At 36.7% G+C, this 24,093-nt stretch overlaps 1 protein-coding gene across 5 annotated transcripts in view; it reads left to right on the forward strand.

The window, feature by feature from the left end:
* The first annotated feature begins 288 nt into the window (after positions 1 to 288).
* The window catches only part of rnf213a (ring finger protein 213a), a 38,484-nt gene continuing 14,679 nt past the window's right edge, over positions 289 to 24,093 (forward strand). The window contains exons 1-35 of one of the 5 annotated variants that reach the window (XM_032586951.1): positions 293 to 440; positions 514 to 555; positions 1,680 to 1,795; positions 2,816 to 2,973; positions 3,472 to 4,140; positions 4,228 to 4,367; positions 4,453 to 4,623; positions 5,040 to 5,251; positions 5,380 to 5,669; positions 5,751 to 6,007; positions 6,182 to 6,391; positions 6,492 to 6,684; positions 6,927 to 6,982; positions 7,900 to 8,074; positions 8,152 to 8,310; positions 8,392 to 8,490; positions 8,574 to 8,696; positions 8,862 to 9,045; positions 9,250 to 9,423; positions 9,524 to 9,676; positions 9,761 to 10,377; positions 11,158 to 11,317; positions 11,408 to 11,625; positions 11,755 to 11,892; positions 13,530 to 13,694; positions 14,284 to 15,562; positions 15,661 to 15,842; positions 15,937 to 16,092; positions 16,180 to 19,785; positions 19,869 to 19,993; positions 20,929 to 21,045; positions 21,126 to 21,250; positions 21,327 to 21,449; positions 21,654 to 21,709; positions 22,634 to 22,787. In XM_032586951.1, coding sequence (XP_032442842.1) covers positions 1,696 to 1,795; positions 2,816 to 2,973; positions 3,472 to 4,140; positions 4,228 to 4,367; positions 4,453 to 4,623; positions 5,040 to 5,251; positions 5,380 to 5,669; positions 5,751 to 6,007; positions 6,182 to 6,391; positions 6,492 to 6,684; positions 6,927 to 6,982; positions 7,900 to 8,074; positions 8,152 to 8,310; positions 8,392 to 8,490; positions 8,574 to 8,696; positions 8,862 to 9,045; positions 9,250 to 9,423; positions 9,524 to 9,676; positions 9,761 to 10,377; positions 11,158 to 11,317; positions 11,408 to 11,625; positions 11,755 to 11,892; positions 13,530 to 13,694; positions 14,284 to 15,562; positions 15,661 to 15,842; positions 15,937 to 16,092; positions 16,180 to 19,785; positions 19,869 to 19,993; positions 20,929 to 21,045; positions 21,126 to 21,250; positions 21,327 to 21,449; positions 21,654 to 21,709; positions 22,634 to 22,787 — 10,744 coding nt within the window. In that variant the 5' untranslated portion in view covers positions 293 to 440; positions 514 to 555; positions 1,680 to 1,695. Of the gene's footprint in view, positions 441 to 513; positions 556 to 1,679; positions 1,796 to 2,815; positions 2,974 to 3,471; positions 4,141 to 4,227; positions 4,368 to 4,452; positions 4,624 to 5,039; positions 5,252 to 5,379; positions 5,670 to 5,750; positions 6,008 to 6,181; positions 6,392 to 6,491; positions 6,685 to 6,926; positions 6,983 to 7,899; positions 8,075 to 8,151; positions 8,311 to 8,391; positions 8,491 to 8,573; positions 8,697 to 8,861; positions 9,046 to 9,249; positions 9,424 to 9,523; positions 9,677 to 9,760; positions 10,378 to 11,157; positions 11,318 to 11,407; positions 11,626 to 11,754; positions 11,893 to 13,529; positions 13,695 to 14,283; positions 15,563 to 15,660; positions 15,843 to 15,936; positions 16,093 to 16,179; positions 19,786 to 19,868; positions 19,994 to 20,928; positions 21,046 to 21,125; positions 21,251 to 21,326; positions 21,450 to 21,653; positions 21,710 to 22,633; positions 22,788 to 24,093 lie in introns of all 5 variants that reach the window. The other 4 variants (XM_032586955.1, XM_032586953.1, XM_032586954.1 and 1 more) reach the window with 4 other exon arrangements.

A 24,093-nucleotide genomic window follows, 5' to 3' on the forward strand; every position in this document is an offset into this window, starting at 1 on the left:
GGATAAATATGGAGGCACAGCAGTTATGAAAGTAGTAGGATGTTTGGGGAACATTTTTGCCCAGAGGGGGTCACTGTTTTATAATCAGTGATTTGTTTTATTAAACAGCTCTTGAAATCTTGTTATATAAAAATAATTTTGAGCACCCATGTTCTTCAAATAAAAAATATAGGCGAAATTACTAATTATTATTTTTATTTTTATATCCTCACATAAAGTTGGCACCGGAACACACACGTTTATGATTCATAATAAAAGTAAGCTTTGAGGGTTTACGCCCATTTAGGATGAAACGAAACTTTAGGAGAGACGGAAACGTGCCTCAGCGACATTTTAACCCAGAGCAGCCAGCAGTGAGGCATAGCGCATGCAGCAGAGATGGTGCGCAGACTTTACTGAACTGACAGCAGGAAGAAGATTGAGGACCCACTCAGTTTCTGGTGAGCGCTGAAATGTTTGTTTTTGCTACAAGGCATCCGGCATGCAGTAACGCCACTGTCCTAATCCTATTAGCTGGAGAGACTGTGGGAGCTCGTGGTGACAAGACACAGCTGAGTAAGTGGAGGATTACTGAGCTAAAACAGTGTTGTGGTTCGGCGTACACCTAAATTTACAGCTGTCATGGGTTAGCTTCTGTTTGACAGAGCAGAGACGAAGCTTAAGTTAGCAAGTGTTAACTACTGGGCTAGGTAGCTCACTAGCTGCTTATAGCGGTGGTGGTATTTTTCTGATGCGACTTCTGGCTTTTAGTGAGGATTCCTGATGGGACTTCTTATTTAAATTATCATAGTAGCAGTGAAAGAAATTGCTAAGCTTTCGTTCACGTTTTTGTGTAGTCAAAATAACAAGGAAGTTCTTCGTTGATATATGATTGGCCGACATGTATAGCCAAAGATCGTTTGTAATTAGATGATGCTTCACGGTACAGTTAAAAAAAAAAAATCGAACTGAACTGGAGGTTTTCAGCAGAGACGAAACTAAACGGCAACGATTACCTGTTTAATAATGACTCACATTAATGTGAAATAATTCATTCTTATCACAAATATTTATTAATAAGGCTGACCCAAATTTGACTTGAAATAATAAAGAATAAAATACAGTTAAAATAAATAAATTGTCTTATTATTTTTTTTAACTCTGCATTAAATGTGAGCCAAGTAGGTGTAATCTAGATTTATTGTAATTCTTTAATTACGGTATACTGTTTCTGTGCCTCAAATGACTAAGCAATTATCTGCAGGGTGGAGAAAGGAAAATGAAACCCATCAGAAAGTGTTTATCTAGGGGTACCAAGTGAAGTCTGTTGAACTTCAGCCAATTAGCTGTATTTTTAATGCTAAATATAATTTTTTATGTTATTTGAGGACTTTTCTTATATTTGAAATGCTTAAGATGTAAGCTCTTCCCCTCATTTTTTGCGAGGTTAGTGTAACAGCACATGGTAATTGGCGGGCAGTGACACTCCTTTAAAAGAATATTTTTATTGTGATACACAACAAAGAACTTGCAGGTCAGTTTATTGTGTAAATGTTGGTCAAAGATCATGAGGTGAACTACTTTTCTGTGTGTTAATCTGAGCTCTCTATCATGAGACCGTGCTTCACATAACAGAAAGTGAAAGGAAACTGCCTTATATTGGGGCATCAAATACAAGATACTTTCTTCTTTTGTGGTAGTCACAGAAGCCTGACGATGAAGTGTCCAAGTTGTGGCTATGATATTTTGGATAAGAAATCCAAGTTTTGCAGTGATTGTGGCTTCAAGCTTCTTGCCACAACATCAAACACAGAAGGTAAGTGGACAAGTTTAGAGATTCAGTTTATTCTCATGTATTAACTTAACTAATCATTTTGAAAAAAATATGTTTTTATGCTCATATGTTTAAAAAAATCAACAAATCTGTTCACAGACAGACCTGTCTGTTAACCTTGTTACATTAACCTATTGCAAAGGTATCATATAGGGTAAGCATTTTCTCAAGAGTTAAAAATTTATTACATTAAGGATAATGAAATATACGCTTCAACAAAAATCATGAAGGTGACATGAAAGTATGGTTATTTATTTAAAAACACATTTTAGTAACTAGCATTTAATGTGATACTGTAAAACTTATGAGCTTACATAGAAATAAGTGTTTGTTTAGCAAGCTTTGTTCTCGTCCTAATATTTACCATACTACATATCAATTTTAAAGAGCTATAAAAAAAACCCTTAAAATTACTTAATATTTTATAGTAGTAGTGTCAGCTCATGTGTTTTCATTTTATTGTTTTTGTGACTTTAAGTGAAATTATAATGTTTGGTCAAATGTAACTAAGATTAAGCTTTTTGGAAACAACCACCATTGGTGGATTTGTTGTGAAACAAAAGACATGTTAGAAAGCACCTCATGCCCATTGTTAAGCATGGTGGAGGATCTGTGATGCAGTGGGCCTTTATCTCTTTCAAAACCGACCCACTGCATCATTAAAACTTCTGCCAGAGGACATTTGCTATAAAAAAAATCTGGTGACCTCTGTTCTATGATATCTGGTTATTGATGCGTAATATTATGGGTTTGGACTAAAGAAAAACTAAAAAAAAACTTTAATGAAAGTTAATAAAGATATTGAAGCATGGTTTTATTAAATTTTTAGTACCAAGAATAAAAATGTCACCTAATCAGCTTACTAAGAAGTTTAGATCAATTGTATATTTTGACTAATTAAAAGACTAAACATTGCAGTTATAAGCACAAGTATGAAAAAACTAGTTGTTTTCAAGTTTTTCAAATTAGGTTTTCATTCTTAGCTTTATTTCTCTGTTGCAGACACAGAAAATCAGCCTAAATCCCTGGTTGCAAACTCTGAAAGCAAAATGGAGGAATCAAACTCTCAGAGAAATGCCCATCATGCAGAGAGCATGGACTCCAATAAATCTTCCAAACGACCAAATGAAGAACAACTCAACCCAAAGAAAAAGGTGAGAGTAAGTTACCTGAACAATTTTACTCTTCTTATTGATAAGATCATCATAAGTGTTGGCACCAAGAACTGTTCATGTAAACATATAGCTCATAGTTATTCATAACATAAACAAGGTTTCTATGGAGTATGAAAAAAGTATTGCTATGAAAATAGAGTATACAATAAAATTTGTTATTTCCAGACTCTGTCAGTCAGTCAGTCAGTCAGCGGTTTTAGTAGCTTTAACTGCTGAAGCCTGACTGCTGTACAAATATCTACCATAAATATATGATGTTTACAATGAAATGCAGTTAAGCATTTACATTTTTAAGAAAATGTATAAAAGTGACTGAGAATCTGGAAATTTGAGTCATAAGAACTGAATTTTGAATTAAAAATGTAAAGAAACAGTTGAGAAATTTTATGATCTCTGAAACAACGCCAGTATTAATCCTTTGTATGTCTAGAATGTGATTTATTATTTGTTAAAACATATATATTTTCTTTTTGGCCTTTATAGAAGAAGAAAAGAAAGAAAAACAAAAAGAAGAAAGGCGACAACGTGCCTTCAGACCAAGATCAGAGCCAGTCTGACCCGTCACTCGTATCTTTGGAAGACAGTCAGGGGAAGATGACACCAGAAAGGGGAGACTCCAGTGACAGTGAAAGCTCAGATGCCAATATGGAGGAAACAACAGACTCACTCCAAGAGGATTCCCCCTCACTCCAACAGCAGCCTACTTCATTACCAGCTAATAGCACGGCAACCTCCTCTAAAAGTACACCGATTGAAGAACCTGTATCTACAGCTGAGGATACTTCTGCAAGTCAGTCTGAGGAAGCCAAAGCTAAAGAGACTGATGCCAATAAGTCAGTTCAAGATCAAACACCTGAGAAAGGAGCAGGTGATGCCTCAGCTCAAGCTTCAGCCTCAACAAACAAGCACGTCCCTCAGTCAGTTTCAGCTGAGGGGGCAAAGCCTGCTGACCCTATAGAGCAAAACGCTATGCCAAAAAAATCAGAAAACAAGAATGAATCTGTTGTAGAATCTAGACTGGACAAAAATGCTAATTCAAATCCAAATGCAAAACAGACAGAAGAAACACATCGGAAGGCTAAAGGTCAAGGTGATCAGAAACAGAAAGGAAAAGGTCAGCAGGACCAGAAGCAGAAATCAGCACCATTGAAGGTACTGTTGATTAATGTTGTACAAAATTTTTAATGAAAAAGACCTGTGTAAGGTGTGTATAAATAGCATTTATACTTAACATTGCAGGCTGATAACTCAGGCTCCAGTGTGGATCCGGAAAAGAACATGGAGACTGAGAAGAGGCAGGACGAAGTTTCAGGTGGTGAGGAGAAACAAAATCAAGACAATAAGAAAAGCACAAAAGCCAACACACCACCGCCTAAAACGTAAGACACGTATAACTTTCAAAAACTACTTTTATCTTTGGAAAATTATGTTCAGTAAACTAATTCTCTTCTCTTTGTTTTCTAGGCAAATTCAAAACAAAAACGTTGTCGCAAGAGACAGGCTCACAATTTACTTCCATGCAGTTCTCTCAAAGGATTTTAACTTTAATCCTGATGAAGATCGAATCTTTATCAGAGCTGGGAAACCTATTTCAAATAGCTGGAATGATAACGTAGCTGAGCTGCAAGTAACCAGGTAGGAAAGTGCCAAAAACCCAATTTAATCTTAGGTTTTAACTCTTTGCTAAGTTATGCTAAAAGTTGACACAAAATTATTTCACCTTTTGATTTTAGGAGATTTTTATTGTTTGAATGGTTTATATTTAAAGTGAAAAGCTTTTCTAGAAAAATATTTCCGTAGAAATAGTGAGGCAAGACTTGGTTAGGAAAAAAGAAACTTTGCAGAAGTATTATTTAAGAATACTTTCAAAGAGGATTTGGCTCTGATTGCAAACAATAAAGAAATGGCGAATAATTAGAGATGTTTCAATAATGCATGAAATTTAAGAGAAATACATATTTTTTGGTACTTCCACAAACATGCAAAGTTGAACTTCATTCTTGTCTCACTGATTTTACAACATGTTCCCTATAATTTGTTCTCCTCTGCAGGGACCTTGGAGAGCATGGTTTTCTTGTTGAAGGAAGCCTCATAACAAGCAAAACCAAAACTGTGTCTGAGTCCATAGCATATAAATATGTTGTCTATAGAATTAAGAATAAAAAGGAGCGTTATGAGTATGAGTACATATACAAACTAGACTCTACACATCACCATACAAACAGGTGCTTGTTTGTGAAGCAGCACCTCATCACTGATGATGGTAAATAAATAAAAAACAAGTCTTCTCTCAGTCAAGCTGTGCAGTCATTTTAGCTAGTATTTTAATATTTTAATCTGCATTACGTATTATAGCTAACACTAGTATTTATTTTATATTCTCTGGAAAAGGGGACTGGCATCAGTATGACGACATCATCTGCGCCGAGCCATCAAAGGACTTTCTGACCCGCCTCAAGGACAAGCTTTGGCCTGATCAACGTAAAAATCTGATTCAAGGAAGAGAAATTGCTGCAAATGTGATGCTGGAGTCGATATTTGATCTTCTAAAGAGCTGGAGTGATACCAATGTGAAAAGTTTTCAAATTCAGCTAAATCAGTTTTTTCAGGTTTATTCAAACCCTTTTGTATTTGAGGAGAAGCAAAAGAAATGGTACGCCTTACAATTTGGGGAAGATGATGTAAGTTCAGAAATTGTGTTTGTAATCTAGATCCTCATTTTTGGCCAATTTAATTCACTCTTTTTTTATGCAATATTATAGGTGAGGAATATCCTGAAAGAATTCATGCTGACACACGTGATCCCTCAGCTCCAGGATAGGGCTGAGAAAAATCTCTACATCCCAGACCAGATGACAGCAGCTGTGGTCATGCTTCACATTTGGAGACAGTACAAACTCAAACTTGAAAATCCTGAGCTCCTCCGCCTTTGTTCAGCACTGTGTTTGCCCGAACTAGAGAAGGACAAATTTCTCCTGTACTGGGCAAATTTTTCTCAAGCTGTGTCAGTATTCAAAAAGTAGGTACCCAAAATGTCTTTTAATTTTAATTACAAAACGTGAATTTTAGTAAAGAAGAAGATTAAGACCTTTGTTTGGAAGCAATGACAGATAATAAATGCTCAGACATTTTATATGTAAAACATTAAATCCCACAGATTATTAACCAAATTTTAAATGTTGCTTATTTGTAGTTTGCCAGAAATGCTGGTGGATCTCATCAAAATAGTCAAAAGAGCTACAATGCCTCGATGGATTATATTACTGCCACTCCTTCATCTGCTTAGAGGCACCATAAAGCCCTTTGAAAGAAAAACCTCTGGAAACAGAAACTATAGTTTGTCCTGGGCAGGTTTGGAAGGCATTGACGTTAACCAAACGTACTTGATCAGTCAAGACAGGAAGTAAGTTCCTTCAGTTTTTAGCTGTCTGCTAAAAACTTTAAGTTTTTATTTTCAAATAGACCAATATTACTGACCACCTTTTTGATTGTTTCTATTTTAGAGCACTTATAAATGTGATGAAGAATCACAGTCACTTGATGAAGGTGGATCCACTTTTAGTTCGGTCCTGTTTGTACCTGATGCCACTTGAGGATCAGCTGCTCTGTAGCACCAACATTAATCCTGAGCTTCTGGACATACTTCATGTTTTTACTAATAAGGTTCCTCAGGAAATTACTTCCAGCAGCTCTCAGGTGAGTGAAAATCTGGACAACAATAGTGGTAAATGTAGATTATTATTTGTCATTATATTTCTGAAGTCACCAGCTTTTTAAATGTCTTCACTTTCATTATGCCAAAGGAGTATTGTAGCTGCATCATAGACATATGAACCTCTAACTGCATGAAAATGTGTTAATTTCTAGAATGATAGTCAAGAGTTATTGGAGACAGTGTCACTTAATAATATTTCTGGTTTTCTGTTATGCTTTTGTAGGATGTCACTGAAATTCTTGCCCACATCCAAGAGCATCTCATTGAGGAAAAATACAGGTAGTGACATCAATAAAATCTTGTGTGTTTGTAAAGCCTGCAAATTGTATCTATTCATTTGACTACCAGCTAAGGATTCAATCAGTGATCTTTAAATTAAGGAACCAGAACCAGTACCTTTTACATAAAGTCCCTTTTACACTCATCTATTGTCAACATTAGATGAGTTCGAGTTGTTAGAGATGGGTCATAATAAAACGGAAAAGGTAAGGGTTGAAATCTAGGAAGAAAAATTAATAAAGTTATTTAAATTTGCAGAGTTCTCATCTTTAACAGCAGTTAAATTTAAAAGCATCAATTATGTTTAGGTGTATAACTCAGAATAATTACTGTAAGTATATGCTGTTGCTTAAAGAACAGATTGATTGCAAAATATTCACCTCCAATGTGAGCTCACTGGGCAAAGTGTTATATGGTAGTTTGTCCATTTCAGAGGAGTTAATTTAGTATGAGATCTGGCTGCTTTACTTCTGGCAGATTTGAAATTACTAATTGGCATGCCTTATTCCTCTTTGATCTTTTTCCCTAAATCTGTTCCACCAAAGTACCCTACAGTAGTGAGCCATGGAGTACTTGATTTAGGAAAAGAAAACAAAACCAAACAGTGAATGGAAGCTGGTGAAAATCTCACTTCTTTACACAAATTAATTTTTATTCATGTTGCTCAGATAAAAAAAAAAAACTCTCTACTGCAGCTAACGCAAGCCATAGTGAGTGAGTAACTCATATTTGGATAGAGTAGCTATGGATTTGATTTAACAAATCAATTCATGGATGTCAGTGGGCAATTGGTACAGATTAATTTGGCTGTGCTTTTAAAAAACATGGGTAAGGAACTCACGAAGGACTCTAAATTATTAAGAGCCATTTCATGTTTGAGTATCACCCAACTCATCGATTAATTTTCTTCATCACAGCGGCTTCACACAGGTTTACAGGAAGGAATGTCTGACAACTGCAATGAGATTGTTAGAGAAGCTCTGCAAAGGAGTCAAACCAGAAAGTTATACCCAAAGCTTTCCAGAGATCCCTGTGGCAGCAACAAATCTTGTTGCTTCAGTTTTAGACTTCTTTTTGTCTAACAAGGAACAGGTAAAAAGCATAGGTCTTACAAGCATAGTTTGCTTTACATTTGTTTTCACAAATTGAAAACTGTAAATACTATTTAGGAGTCTGAGGATGCAGATGGAGAACAGCAAAGTGCAAAAGATTTGGTAATCTATCAGGGGATGGAAATAATGAGAAACTGGATGAATCGGTCATTCAAACAAAGTTTACTAAAGAGGGGACTAACAACCTTTTACTCAGCAAAAACAACAGAACTGGAGGTGAGTTTAAAAAAAAAAATCTTTTTAGTTAAATATTGACAAAGCATGCATCTTATAGATTTTTTCATTCTTGCATTTCAGACATGGAACAACATTATCTCCATTAACTTTAAAGATAAAAAATGTACAAACGAATGGAGGCAAACATTTATTATGGACTTTGAGGGCAAGTTCAAACAGGTAGGTGGAGAGTTAAGATTATTTTCAGTCAGAGATAACAGTGATTTAATTAATTTATGGATTTTTTGTTGTTTTTGTTTTAGGAATCTCCACTTGATCAAATTGAATTCTACTGTACAAACATAGAGGAGTTTAATACTTCCTATCCACATGTTGCTGCCAGCATTGAGAAGTGTGCTCTTGAAGCTGTCACGTCTTTGTGCCAGGTATGAGACTTTGATTTTATTGCTTTGCTTCACTAGCCTTTGGCAGTCTTGGCTATGTGAAAATGTATCCAATGGGCAAAATGGTTATGTTTCTAACAAAAATAGACTGCACATTTTAATTTTTTCCATTGATTAGCTGAATGATTGTCTTCTCATTATATGCAGACCAGGTCTGAAGGGAAACTGTTTGAGAGGTTAAAGATAAACTGGAAGTTTGGGAATCTCATCTCTGCAATTATCCAAAAGTCCTGGCCAAGGGATGGTCAAGGAAAATATCAGGAGAAAGAAGAAGTGGTCCTTCAGCACCTCCTCTCTTGGACGGCAGCTAAAGACATTTTTCATCTATATGGTATTTTTTCATTTAAAAAAAACAACAACTATGAAACAGTACGGTGTGAAGAAAAGCATTCTTTAGTCTGGAGAGGCACACAAAACTGAGTAACCCCTTGTTTAAAAAACAAACAACAAACCACAAACTGGAGATAATTAACACGTGATTTGGCTGGTTGCTTTGGGATAAAGAGACAATTACTTTTAAATTCTGTATGTACAGGTGCAGACACAAAGCTGATTGAGAAGCTCTCTCAAGATGCCAGAGACCGATTGGCCATAGCCATATCTGCCTTCACAGCCATAATCAATCAGCTGATACAGGGAGACATTAAGATCAGTCTGCTCAACATCATTCTGGAGAGGAAAGACGCCTTCTTAGAACTGCTGAAGATTGGTAAGAAATTCTTTCAAAATAAAAACTGAAATTGAAACAATTGACTAAAAAAAATCAAAAAAGAATCTGTTGATATTTTTGTATGTTATGTTTTTAAAAGACTGCCTCACTGAGAAAGAACAACACAGGGATCTTTCCAAAATGAAAAGGTTTTTGCAACACAGAGCAGAAGAAGTTAAGTCTGTGTACCACGAAAAGGAGCTTGTGGATGTCATACTAACAATGAGCCACAAACTTGAAGAACATATGACAGGTTTGAAGCTTATATAAAGAAGTTTAGTTAACTTTGATTTGTTGTTGCAAAGTTAACAGGTGGTTATTTAATTTATTTCATTAGTTGATGTTTCTGACCTGGAGGACAAAACACAAGTCAACATTGAGATGATGCCCTTGAACCATTTCATGGAAGTACATCATTTTGAAAAACTGGCTACCGCAATGTCTGGAATTGTTACTTTCTTCAGCCTGGATGAGGAAATAAGAGACATGGCAACATTCCTGTACAAATTCAGTGAAAGTATTGTCTTACAAATGTGTTGGGAAAAATTTGCCATACAAATGGCCAGGGACGAAATGGAAGATGTGGATGAGGAGATGTCTGTGATGGAGATTGGTGCCACACCAGAAATGATATACGATCAGATCTACTTGCCTTGTAGGGATGAATACAAAGACATCTACACTCGCTTAAAAGATGGAAGCATAAGACTTGAAGAAGTCAACCAGCTTTTCAAAGCCTACAAGGACAAGTATGAGGATCTCACTCAGGAACTTGACATCATGTCTAAACTGGATACATCTGCAAACAAACAGTGGATTCATAACAGGGTTCAACAGGTCCAGCAATATCATGAGCTTCATCTTGCTGTGGCGTCTGCTAAAGTTATTATGATGGTCAAAGACACACTTGGCCTTCAAGGGGACTTCAAGGTCTTGGAAACGCTGACGGATGTTGTAAGTAGTCATGTTTAAATATGTTAATGTATGTGAATAATCAGTGTCGTGAATCGTCTCATAATCAATCAAAAAGTATTGAGAGTTTGTCTGAAGGATTCACATATTGAATGACTTTAATCACATTTAAAAAAGCAAGGGGGTTCTAGAAAGAAAAATGATTTGAAAGAGAAAGAAAGAAGAGAAGAATTCAAAGTTTCCAAACAACTATTGCGTGTTATCTTCCCTATTACCATGACATGTCAGTGTCACCAACACCAGAAAATAACTTAACTTAAAATAACTGAAGTGTAGGGCAAGGAAGTTTCTGTTTTGTAGGTCAAATGGAAGTGATAATGAGCTTCTGCTCCAACAGTAGTTATGTTTTCCTCAGAAACTTATTAATGGAACATTATTAGTTTTAGTTCTGTGTGTTGCCTGGATAGTTCCTTACTTCTGAACAATCAATTAGTTGGGAACCCAGAAATAAAATTGCTAAATAAAGTCATTAAATTGTTGCAGGCATAGTGGAAAAATACTAAATATATTTTTACATATTGATAAACATTCAGACAAAACTAAAACTATATCACTTCAGGGTCATAACATTCAATGACATCTTGAATGTTAAATATTCAAGATGTCTTGAGTGTAACAGGTTGATTTTACTAAATCTTAGTGTACCAAGGGCATTTAGTTAAAGGTATGTGAAAGGTTAGATGGGGTGTATTTATGAATATTTCACATTCATAGAGCGTGTTCTAGATAACACACTTAAACTCAATTCCCATTTCTCTTCAGATTCGTGAAGACTTCAAGAGAGAACCACTAAATAGGATTGATAACGACTTGATGCAGGCAAAGATGGTTCTGGTTGACATCACAGAGCCTCGCAGGTTGTGTTTGAATGAACTAGGACTCAGACGGCACTTTGTAACATGGGTAAAGGATGCCCTAGAGGGTGTGTATAGTTACGTTTTCATGTAATAAATTTATGTAAGTGGTATGTTGGGAAACTATTTGAAAATGTTCATTTAAATTGTAATTTTAGATATCAATGAGTTGAAGGTGTTTGTCGACTTGGCTTCTATCTCTGCTGGAGAGAATGACATGGATGTGGATCGTGTAGCTTGTTTCCATGATGCGGTCCTTGGTTACTCTTCTGTACTTTATGAGCTTAAACCAGAATCTGGTTTTCGTGCCTTCAAAGATGTGCTCAACAAGCTCTGGAGGGCTTTGGAGAATGACAACAATTTGCCAAAAAAACTGGTGAGAATAATTTTTAAGTAACTTTAATAACTTTAACTAAGATTATTTCCAATTAACATTTGCATGAATGTTAATATTTGGGGAATAGGATATTTTATGATTAATATCTTTTAAAAATATATGTTTTAGCTTGACAGTGCACGTCACTTGGAGTGGTTAAAAACTGTGAAGGACAGTCATGGATCAGTGGAGCTATCATCTCTCTCATTGGCCTCAGCCATTAACAACAAAGGCATCTACCTAATCAGTGCACGGGATGTGAAAAAGGTAAAAACACTTAAGTAAGATTGGTCTGTTTGTTTATGCACTAAAGAGATAGTCTTTAAGAAAATACTGTTGAAACCTGATATTTACATACACCAAATAAAAGTACACATACACATTTTTCACTGTCTGAAGTTAAACTTGATCAAACCTCTCTTGTTTTATGTCAGTTAGAATCCTACAAACCAGAACACTTAGTGAGAACATCTTCAAATATTTTTTTGTAACTCCTTGAATTCAAAAGTTTACCTACATTTCATACAGTTTCAGGGGAAACTGTCTTTTGAACTGTATGACTTGGGTCAGATGTTTTGGGTTTCCTTCCACAAGCTTCTCACAATAGTTTGCTGGCGTTCTGGCTCATTCCTCTTGACAGAACTGGTGTAACTGAGTCCATTTTGTAGGCCGCCAAACTCGTACACGCCTTTTCAGATTTTTCCTCAACTTCTCCATACAACCAAGATCAGGTCTTTGTAATGGCCACACCAAAACATTGACTTTGTTATCCTTAAACCTCTCTGTAGCCACTTCAGCTGCATACTTGGGGTTATATTCCATTTGGAAAACGCATTTGAGCTCATGCTTTTACTGATGTCTTTGGATAGTGCATCAATATTGCTATATAATGTTCTTTACTCATGATGACATCTATTTTATGAAATGCACCAGTTACTCCTGAATCAAAACTGCACCAGCACATGATACTGCCAGCCCATGTACTTTTAAGCATCCCTGTTCCTCCAAATTTTGGTTGTTATGCCCAGACAGTTTAATCAGACTACAGCTCATGTCTCCAAAAATGGAGATCTTTGTCGCTGTGTACATCTGCAAACTGCAATGTGGCTTTTTATGCTTCTTTTGAAATAAAGGCTTCTTCCTCGATGAGTGGCCTTTCAGCCAATCTCAGTATGGGACACATTTCACTCTGGATAATGGCACTGCCTTACCAGCCATCATCTACATTACTTCTTTGACTGTTATTCTGAAGTCAGTCTGGTCATTTTGGACCAAAACATTCATCTCTGGGACACAGAGCCAATCTCCTTCATGAGTAGTATGGTTGGACATTTTCATCATGTCTATGCTTGCATATAATTGTTTGAAGAGATGTTTGTAGCACCTTCAAACATCAGTATATTGTTCCCAATGATGAACTACACTTGTGCAGGTCCACAGTTCTTCTCCTGGTATCTTGGCTAATTTCTTTAGAGTTTCCCATTGTGTCAAACAAGAAAGCAGCATAGTTCATATGTATCCTTAAAATACATGCATAGTTGTGCCTCCAATTAATTTAAATGTGTCAGTTAACCTATCAAAGTTTGTGTAAGGAAGCCCAAAAGGTTTTACCTATGTCAAACAGTCTAAAAGACTATTATCCCTGATACTGACCAAATATATGTAAACTGTTGAATTCGAGGAAAATTATATAAATATCTCTAAAAATGTTCTTGGTAAGTTTTTTGGGATTTAGGAAATATAAATAATTTGAGTAATTCTAACTGACATAAAACAAGAGAGGTCAGATTTAACCTAAGACGGTGAAAAAAAATGTATGTGTCTTTTTATTTGGTATATATAAATATCTGGTTCAACCTACAAAATTATGGATACAAGCTTATGTATGATTTTTTTTTACCTAGTTGAGTCTTGAAACAGCCGTGAAGTTGCAGATTCCAGAGGAGCATGATGAAGGTCAGCAGATGCGCTGCTACTCTCTTGAAGACCTGAGGGAGCTACAAAACAAACTCATGCTCATGTCTGGAAAAGGGGACCAAGGGCAGAATGAAGTTGAACGTTTTGTAGAGGTAAAATGAAATAATTAAATTCTGTAGAAAGACCATTTAGTCACGTTTCTATAAGCATTATTTCATTTTAAATTGATTCAACTTATGACAAGAAGTTTGAAATGTAATCAAAATTACAAATGGATTATTTTTGACATGTTAGGAAATTCATGATCCACCACTGTGGAGATTTGCATTATCAAGACATTAATTGGATCTGCTTTCTTGCCTACAGTGTTATGTCATGATTTATAATGGTGCATAATTCATAATGGTCAAAATGTCATTCATAATGGTGGTCACTTTAGTGAAGTGTCATTTCTTCAGACAGCAATAGTAGCATGGGGACAAGGTTGAGAAACTCAATCTTTTCACGGTTTATCTGTCTCATATACTATCATGACATGGTGATAGTTATAAGAAATATGCAAAAAACATATTTTTCATGAAAATTACATACTGCAGCTTTATGAGCTAGTGCTATGTAATATATGTTAAGCAATATTGATTATTCATTTAATCAGTGACTGTATATAAAATCCTAAATGATTTTTAAAACTCATTCATTAGGGTATTTTCTGCCTTGTGAGTTGCTCTTTCTGTGTTACAGGTTTTTGCCAGTGTTCAAAGACTGACAGAGGCCTTCATTGCTCTTTACACTGCTGGAAATCCTCTGTTCAGACACTGGGAAGTGCAGATTAATTGCTCTTCAAGTTATGCTGAACCCAGCATTTTGATGGATTTTAATTTGGGCAGGGCTCTTAGTGTCATTGTGGAGGGCAGCCCAGAGGAGCAGCTTCCTGAGCTCTGCAGAAAAATGGAGAAATGTCTGGAATACTGGATGAACTTTGTACACAAACAGAGATCCCAACAGTATTTCTTAAACTACTACACTGCCGAGCAGATTGTCTACCTCTGTAGCAAGCTGACACAACAAAATGCAAACAAGGTTGAGGACCAAGTCCTTATGATGCTTTCCTTTATCAAGCCAAATTGCACATCCACAGATCTGAGGCAAGTGTGGCATGAGCTCCAGTATGAAATCATTACTAAACCCCAGGATCAAAATGAGGACATTGAGTTTCAGACTTTTGTTGTGGTGTCAACAAGTGACCCGGAAGAGTGTACAAGTGAACTGGATCCTTTTCAAAGTCTTGTGGAAAAAGCAAAGGGTCTGCAGGCATTTGATCACATATGGAATGCTTACATGAAAGATATGAAAAATTTTCTCCCAAACATTCTTGATATAAAAAGTCTTGGCCGAGTGTTAGAACTACTGGCCAACAAAGATGATGAAGATGAAGAAGATGACCGTGAAGAAGACATTTCTGATGACAACAGTGGAAAGTTCATAAACAGGCAACTGCCCAGAGGTTTGGTCAATGGAAAGCCAAATCTCATTGTTTGTCCTCATGATGATGCCTTGGCATCCTGCATCTCAATTTACATGAGCAGCAAAGATGAAGCTCTTCCAACCTATGATGAAGTCCTACTGTGCAACCACTCAACCCCGTATGAGCAAGTGGAGCTGTTCCTCAGACGCTGCCTTGGCAATGGCTACAGGGGACAAAAAATATACTCTTTGGTGTATGGAGATCTCCTGAGTTACGACGTGAGCTCTAAAGTTGAGAACTTTTTCCACCAGATGAAAATGCAGAGCAGGACGGACTACAGGCTTGTTATTATTTGTAGCTCAGAGAGAGAGCATGCCTATCTTCCATCTGCCTTCAGCCAGTACAGGTTGCACATGATTCCCCAAGAGCCAATAGCAAGAATCCAGCAGTACCTGCAACAACACTACACTGTCCCATCTGAACAGTGCAGTGCTGCAGCAGCTTTTAAAGATAGACTGTGCGTTGGTGTTGTTTCATCTCAAAGGGCTGGTGTTGGTGAGTATATGAAATATTTCTACTTGATGTCTTACACTAATAGAAAATAATAAAAAATCTAATTGTTTATAGCTCTGAATGTATTTTTTTTATTGCAGGTAAATCTTTGTACATCAGGAGGATGTATGAAAAACTTAAACACTCTACTACAAAGCAGTCAATGTTGAAATGTATTTGCTTGATTGAACCTAAAGTTGATGAGACTATCATCCTTCAGTCTTTGCTTGACACCTCCAAAAGGAAAGAACTCATTATCTTCCATTTTGATGTCACATCATCGGTAAATATTATGTTATTTAATATTAAGTCATTGCAATAATTATTTTGACAGATTGTATCTTATTGTACGTGGGATCTGTTTTGCTCCTAAAAAGGTCCAGAAAGGACTTCCTGAATTCCTATTCAAATTGTTGGTTCTGCGCTATTTGATGGACTCTGAGGGGAAAATGTGGCGGTGCAATGACAAGCAGCTGTATGTCATTGAGATTTTAGATCCCACTGTTAAGTCAACAGGAAATGCTACTCGGGAGGTAAGACTTTTTAACAATTAGTATTTTTCAGTTTTTGTATATCTTTGTCTACCTTACCTGTTTTCTTCTTGCTACTTTTCTTAATAGGCACAAATGACAAGAAACACTTTTGTGGACATGTTTCCTAAAATTTTCTGCCGACCACCCAAAGAGGTCCTTATGCTAGAGATGAGAAAGCAGGAGGATCCTACTATTGTGAGCAGTGAGGACCCACTGATGGATGATAAAGAGTTCAGGAGTGAGGCCTTTCAGCGGCCATACCAGTACTTGACACGGTTCCACAACACAATTGATCTAGATGTTTTCACATATCAGGGCATTGAGGGGTCACATGTAGAATGTCTTCAGATGCTTCTCATGTACTGTGGGGTAATGGACCCCTCCTGGGCTGAACTTAGAAATTTCACTTGGTTTCTTAACCTTCAACTAAGAGACTGTGAGACATCAGTCTTTTGTGATGCCACTTTCACTGGAGACACACTAACCGGATTCAAAACCTTTGTGGTGGATTTCATGATTCTGATGGCAAAGGACTTTGCCACTCCATCACTCAGTATCTCTGACCAGAGTCCTGGCATGTCACAAGTTAATCTGGTTGGTGTCCGAGACGAAGACCTGGCTCCTTTTCTCATTAGAAAAAGATGGGAAACAGAGCCACATCCATACATCTTCTTCAATGATGACCATGTCTCCATGACCTTTATTGGCTTTCATCTTCAACCCAATGATCAGAAGTTTGTTGATGCCATTGAACCCACCTCTGGAAGGGTGATCAGAAAGAATATCATGACCAGAGCATTGTATGAAGGCTTACAGCTCCAAAGAGTTCCTTTCAACATAGACTTTGATAGTCTCCCAAGATGTGAGAAAATAGAGCGAATCTGCAATGTTCTTGGTATCCAGTGGCCTCTTGACCCTGATGAAACATATGAACTTACCACAGACAACATTTTAAAGATGTTAGCAATCCACATGCGGTTCAGATGTGGCATACCTGTCATCATAATGGGAGAAACAGGCTGTGGAAAAACCCGGCTAATAAAATTCCTTTGTGAATTGCGAAGGAGTGGAGTTGCAACTGAGAACATGAAACTGGTCAAGGTGCATGGAGGGACAACGTCAGAGATGATCTATGGTAAAGTCAGAGAAGCAGAAGACATTGCTTCGATCAACAAGCAAGACTATAGACTTGACTCTGTCCTCTTCTTTGATGAGGCCAATACTACAGAGGCTATCAGCAGTATCAAGGAGGTCCTTTGTGACAAGACCGTGAAGGGAGAATGCTTAACACCCAACTCAGGGTTACAAATTATTGCAGCATGCAATCCCTACAGAAAGCACACGGCTGACATGATTCAAAGATTGGAATCTGCTGGTCTTGGGTATCGAGTTCGAGCAGAAGAGACTGATGAAAAACTGGGGTCTATACCTTTGCGCCAGCTGGTGTATAGAGTTCAAGCACTGCCACCAAGCATGATTCCTCTGGTATGGGACTTTGGACAGTTAAATGATCACACAGAAAAAATATACATCCAGCAGATTGTGCAAAGAGTCACTACAAGCAAATCAATAGATCAAATCTACATCAAATGCATCACAGATGTTCTTTCAGCCTCACAGAAGTACATGAGGACCATGAAGGACGAATGCAGCTTTGTCAGCTTAAGAGATGTAGAACGCTGCATGCAAGCTTTTGTGTGGTTCCATGACCACCATGAGATGTTCTTTTCAGAGCTTCAAAAATTTGAGTGTACTCAAAATGATGAAGGAAATGAACGGCATCAAAGACAACCTGAGGCTCAAGATCCTGTTCTCTGGTCCCTTGTCATGGCCATAGGAGTGTGTTACCATGCCTGTCTTGAAAATAAGGATAAATACAGACAAAAAATCAGTACCAAATTACCGTCATACACCCCAATGAGAGTAATGCATGAAATTTCACTCATGCAAGATTTACTTTTGAGTGGTGTGCCAATGGGAGATACTATTGCAAGAAACAGTGCCCTCAAAGAAAATGTCTTCATGATGGTTCTCTGCATTGAGTTAAGGATCCCCCTATTCTTAGTTGGAAAACCTGGAAGTTCAAAGTCCCTTTCCAAAACTCTAGTAGCAGATGCCATGCAGGGACAAGCTGCTCATTCTGAACTCTATAAGATGCTCAAACAGATCCATTTGGTATCCTTTCAGTGTAGTCCTCATTCAACTCCTGAAGGTATCATCAACACGTTCAAGCAATGTGGCCGCTTTCAGGAAGGAAAAAACCTCAATGAATATATTTCAGTTGTGGTTCTTGATGAAATTGGGCTGGCAGAGGACTCTCCAAAGATGCCACTAAAAACTCTTCACCCATTGCTGGAAGAGGGATGCATTGATGATGAACCACTACCGCACAAAAAAGTTGGATTCATTGGTATTTCCAACTGGGCGTTGGACCCCGCAAAGATGAACAGAGGCATTTTTGTCTCACGTGGTGACCCTGATGAGAAAGAACTCATTGAGAGTGCTAAAGGCATATGCTCGTCTGATGTAATGGTTTTGGAGAAAGTCAGGGATTTCTTTCAACCATTTGCAAGATCCTATTTGAACATTTGCCGGAAACAAGGGAAAGGTTTTTTTGGCCTACGTGACTATTACAGCTTGATAAAGATGATCTTTGCTGTGGCCAAGACCTCTCAACGAAAACCTGCAGCAGAGGAGATTGTCAAGGTTGTTTTGAGAAATTTCAGTGGCAGGGATGATGTTGATGTAGTTTCTGTCTTTACCCAAAGACTTAAAATTTCTCCAAATTTGGAGAACATCAACACCATTGAGTTTGTGAAAGAAAACATTCAAGCAGTTGGACAAGATGAAGAGTGTCGGTACCTTCTTGTGCTAACAAAAAATTATGCAGCCCTACAGATCCTACAGCAAACATTCTTTTCAGAAAGTGGTCAACCGGAAATTATCTTTGGATCTAGCTTTCCAAAAGACCAAGAGTACACCCAAATCTGTCGCAACATCAACAGAGTGAAGATCTGCATGGAGACAGGCCAAACAGTTGTGCTTCTAAACTTGCAGAATCTCTATGAAAGTCTCTATGATGCTCTCAATCAGTACTACGTATGCTTGGGTGGACAGAAATATGTCGATCTTGGATTGGGAACCCATCGTGTAAAATGCAGAGTGCACAAAGACTTCCGGCTAATTGTCATTGAGGAAAGAGAAGTGGTCTACAAACAATTCCCAATACCTCTAATCAACAGGCTGGAGAAACACTATCTTGACATCCACACTGTCCTTAAAGCTGAGCAGAAAAAGATGGTTGAAGAACTAGAGAGATGGGCAAAGCTATTTGTAAAGCTTACTGGTCAGCATGCTGGAGCAGCTGATATGTACAAGTACACACTCCCTGATGTTTTCATTGGCTACCACTCAGACACCTGTGCTTCTGTGATTCTTCAAGTAATAGAGGAGTGGAAGGACAATTTTGAAACTTCAGATTCTCAGAGAGGATTGCTTGATCAGGCCAAACTCATACTTCTCAAATGTGCAACACCAGACTCGGTGGTGCGATTGGACTGCACAGGCCTACCAAAAGTGGAAAGTCAACATATGGCTAAGGTGTACTTTGAAGAACAAAGTAATAGCTGTTTAGCTGACTACATCCATGCTCACACAAGACAGGAAACCAAGATCAACACATTCTTCACAGAGGTAATTCTTACTGGCCTTTTATTTTCACATGAATCCTTTACTTGTTTCAGATTATAGGATCTAATGTGAATGTCAAAATTTAGGTGACCACATTCTCCAGACTTTTGACTGCATTTGACATGGAACCTCTGGAGAAAATGTTTTATAGTGTTGAGCTCCTCTCACTTCAACAGTTTGACACAGAACACTCCTTCCTAAAGAAAATAAGGTTTGTTTCTAAATGTGCTGATATTGTTATTATAGAATATAATTACAAGTACTTAAAATGAATACTTCTTTTCCAAATACCAATATGTTTAAAAGACATTTTAAGACACTTTTACAATATAACATGAAACAACAAAAATATAAAATTAATCTTTCTTATTCATTGGCAGTTGGTTGAGAGAAGCGCCTATTTAAGAGTTTGATTTTTAGTTTAAGCTGAAGGTTACAAAGTTAAGGTTGAAAAAATTAACCCCTAGAACTACAAAATTGTGAGTGGAAACATCATCCAATATGTCCCCCTGGCAGTAGTTGTTGAAAAAAATTGCATGCACTTTTTATTTGTATCTCTTTTTATTTGTATGTATTAAATCAGTCACAGAAAACATGTGACTATGAAGAAATTAACTATTATTAGTTTGTATTGCCAACAGCGATACAAGAATTCTTCACTTTTAAGAATTTGAATTAATGAGTTATAACACCATTTAATTTTCCTTTGGGATCAATAAAGTATTTTTGAATTTAAACATATTAATCGTCAAATTTGACATGGAATTTGATGTGAATGAATAAATGCTAAATATATAGCCACCAGCACTTTCTGCAGGTTCATAATTATTTTTATTTACCTTGAAAAATTAATAGCAGAAGTTTTTGAGTAACATATATAAAGTAGCCCAAATGACTGCTATATGTCATTTATAGTAATCTTGTGTATACGTAGAAGCAAGGCTTTGTTCTTCTGTTGAGTAAAATATATCTGTGGTCATTTAATGATGTTAAAGACATTAGCTATTTTCAAATTATTGTTAGAAATGTTTCACTATTTCTTTACACAATAATTCATTAAAATGTAATGTTAAAGAAAATTGTACTCGTGTATATATAAGGAATATTCTTAAATTTAAAAGGTGAAATTCTTTTTTTTAATTGAAGGAACTTCCTCACAGCTGAAAATGGAGGAAGTATGACTGGACCCTGTAACCGAATCCTCATTATTCAGTGTGATTTTGATGAACCCTGTAAGAGCACCAACCTGATTGCATCTGCAAAGTAAGTCCTATTATTCATTTTCTGTATGGATTTCACCACTGTATCCTGTTACCATATTGAGTGTTGTGGTCCATTTTCAGGTATTCATCACTAAATGAGATCAACAAAGTTACACAGGAGAGCAAAGGAAGTAGGGTGTTTGTCTACTTTATCACAAGGTTGCCAAGGATGGAAGGAGGGACTTCTTACATTGGTTTTCATGGAGGTAAACATGATACTATTTGAAAATATTTTGATTTTATCTGACCAGGAAATAATCCAAAGCACTGTGCTTTTTATAGGACCCTGGAGATCAGTTCATATAGATGACCTCAGAAGGTCAAAGGACATTGTTTCAGATATCAAGACCTTGCAAAGCATGAAAATCAGTCAAATGTTTGAATCAAAAACAACTCGGCCTGAAGGTAAAAGAAAAATGCTAAATATATATGTATAAATATATGTGTTGCACATTATATATGCAATACATAATGTGCACTACATTATATGCAGTATGTGTATGTATTGCACTATATATATTTATTGCAAAATATTTTATTTATATATACTGTATGTAATATATACAAATATTTTATATAATGTATATATGTGTGTTTACATGATTACAGCTATGGAGACTGATGACATGTACATGGAGAGTGAGCAAGAAGAGTTGGAAGAAAACGTAAGTATATATGATATATTTCACATTTTTAGTTAGGTAAAACTATTGTCAATGAATAAGAATATTATTTAAATGTTTTTTTCTTCAGTAAATTAATTCACTAAGTGAAACAGATAGATTAATTATACAAAGACTGATGTTTTCAAGCGTTTTGTTATGTTATGATGACTTTCAGGTTAGGCTGCAGCTAATAAAAACATGACACTTAAGAATATTACATTAGACCATTATATAAAGATTCTTAACCCTTTCATGCATAGTGGTCACTACAGTGGACAGCTATCTAAAAGCCATTTTCTTGTGCTTCCTGTGGATTTTTATGTTATAAATGCACACAGACCACTGAAGTGGACACTAATGCATCATAAAATATACCATCAACTACTGGCCATCAGCTGCAAATGCAAGAAATTATTTTTGTTAAATACAATATGGCCGACAGACAAAAAAGCATGAGAACAGACCTGGTCCCTACTTCTACTGTAGACGACTCTTGCAAGTAAAAAAAATATTGTGACATCAGATAACCCCTAAGGAACAATACTACTGATGTATTTTTCAAATAACAACTTTGTATTTGGACAAAATTACAATTCATCACATAAAAATAAAAAAAATAAAAAAAAATATTTTTACAAAAAAAAGTTCCTACCTTTTTTTATGCCTTAAGAAAATTTTTTTTTAAAATGGAAAAAAAATTCTGACACAAAGGATCATAATTCATGCATGAAAGGGTTAATATAGGAATAGGTTGCTAAATGTTCAGTACCTGCTCAAAGGTTATTTTCAAGTGGTACATTTAATCTGCAAACAAGCTTAATCTAATTTATTGAATATGAATGTAAACATAATTTTTTTTATGTTTACATTCTGTTCACTGTAAGTGCATATTTTTCTTTTAATTTGCCTTTTTTCTTTACGAAGGACTTGGATGATGTTGTAGATACCACATCATTGCTCCGGAGCTGTGTGCAGACTGCTGTTGGCATGCTGAGGGACCAAGTGACAAGTGGCTTCCGCAGCACTCGACGGGTTGAGATCCTTTTAACTCTCCTGAGTGACACTGATGAACTAAGAGGTACAACAGAAATGATGTTTTCCTTTCATTTTCACAGTTTAGATAATTTAGCAAAATTTTGCTTCACACATTTGCTATGATATGTAATGAAATGCCAGTGAAAATTTCAGAATGACCATAGCTTTCTCTGGCTTTTTGGGTCACAGAGCAACGCAGCTCTGCTCATTCTCCATCTTGTCTCTATCAGTTCATGGATGGGGAGCAGGAAACGGTCTTGGATAGACTAAATACTATGAGGGGCCGTTTAGGACAAAATTTACGTTTTGTCTCTCACACACTACCAAAAACTCTCGCATACTCCAAAAAAGTAGCCACGCACACTCCAAAAAATTACGTTTTGTCTCTCACACACTACCAAAAACTCTCGCATACTCCAAAAAAGTAGCCACGCACACTCCAAAAAATTACGTTTTGTCTCTCACACACTACCAAAAACTCTCGCATACTCCAAAAAAATAGCCTCGCACACTCCAAAAAATTACGTTTTGTCCCTCACACACTACCAAAAACTCACGCATACTCCAAAAAAATAGCCTCGCATACTCAAAAAATTACGTTTTGTCTCTCACACACTACCAAAAACTCTCGCATACTCAAAAAAATTACATTTTGTCTCTCACACACTACCAAAAACTCACGCATACTCAAAAAAATAGCCACGCACACTCAAAAATTACTCACGCACATTCAAAAAATACTCAAATTGCGTATACACACACTACTAAAATGTCACACACACACACACAAACGTTAACTTTCTCGCTCACATACACTACTATCAGCTCGCTCACATACACTGTACTAACAGCTCGCACATTCACAAACGTTAACTTTCTCGCTCACATACACTACTACCAGCTCGCGCACATACACACAAACGTTAACTTTCTCGCACACATACACTGCTAACAGCTCGCACATTCACAAACGTTAACTTTCTCGCACACATACACTGCTAACAGCTCGCACACACACAGACGTTTATCTCTCACATACACAAGACTAAAGTTGAACACACACACAGTACTAAGACTCGTTTTATGTATGTGTGAGAGCGAGACTTTTTATGAATGTGTGAGAGCGACACTCTTTATGAATGTGTGAGAGCGAGAATCTTTTTGAATGTGTGAGAGCGACACTCTTTTTGAATGTGTGAGAGTTGTCACGGAAGAGGCGGGGCATAATTTTTGGATCAAACTGCGCATGCGTAGATCCTAAACTATAAGTTTCGATTGTTGACTCACTGTATGTTCTATTACTTAGTATATTTGTGCTTTTAAATATATATAGAACGTTTAACTTTCTT

This window comes from Xiphophorus hellerii, chromosome 16 (genome assembly GCF_003331165.1).
Source record: "Xiphophorus hellerii strain 12219 chromosome 16, Xiphophorus_hellerii-4.1, whole genome shotgun sequence".
Taxonomy (NCBI): Eukaryota; Metazoa; Chordata; class Actinopteri; order Cyprinodontiformes; family Poeciliidae; genus Xiphophorus; species Xiphophorus hellerii.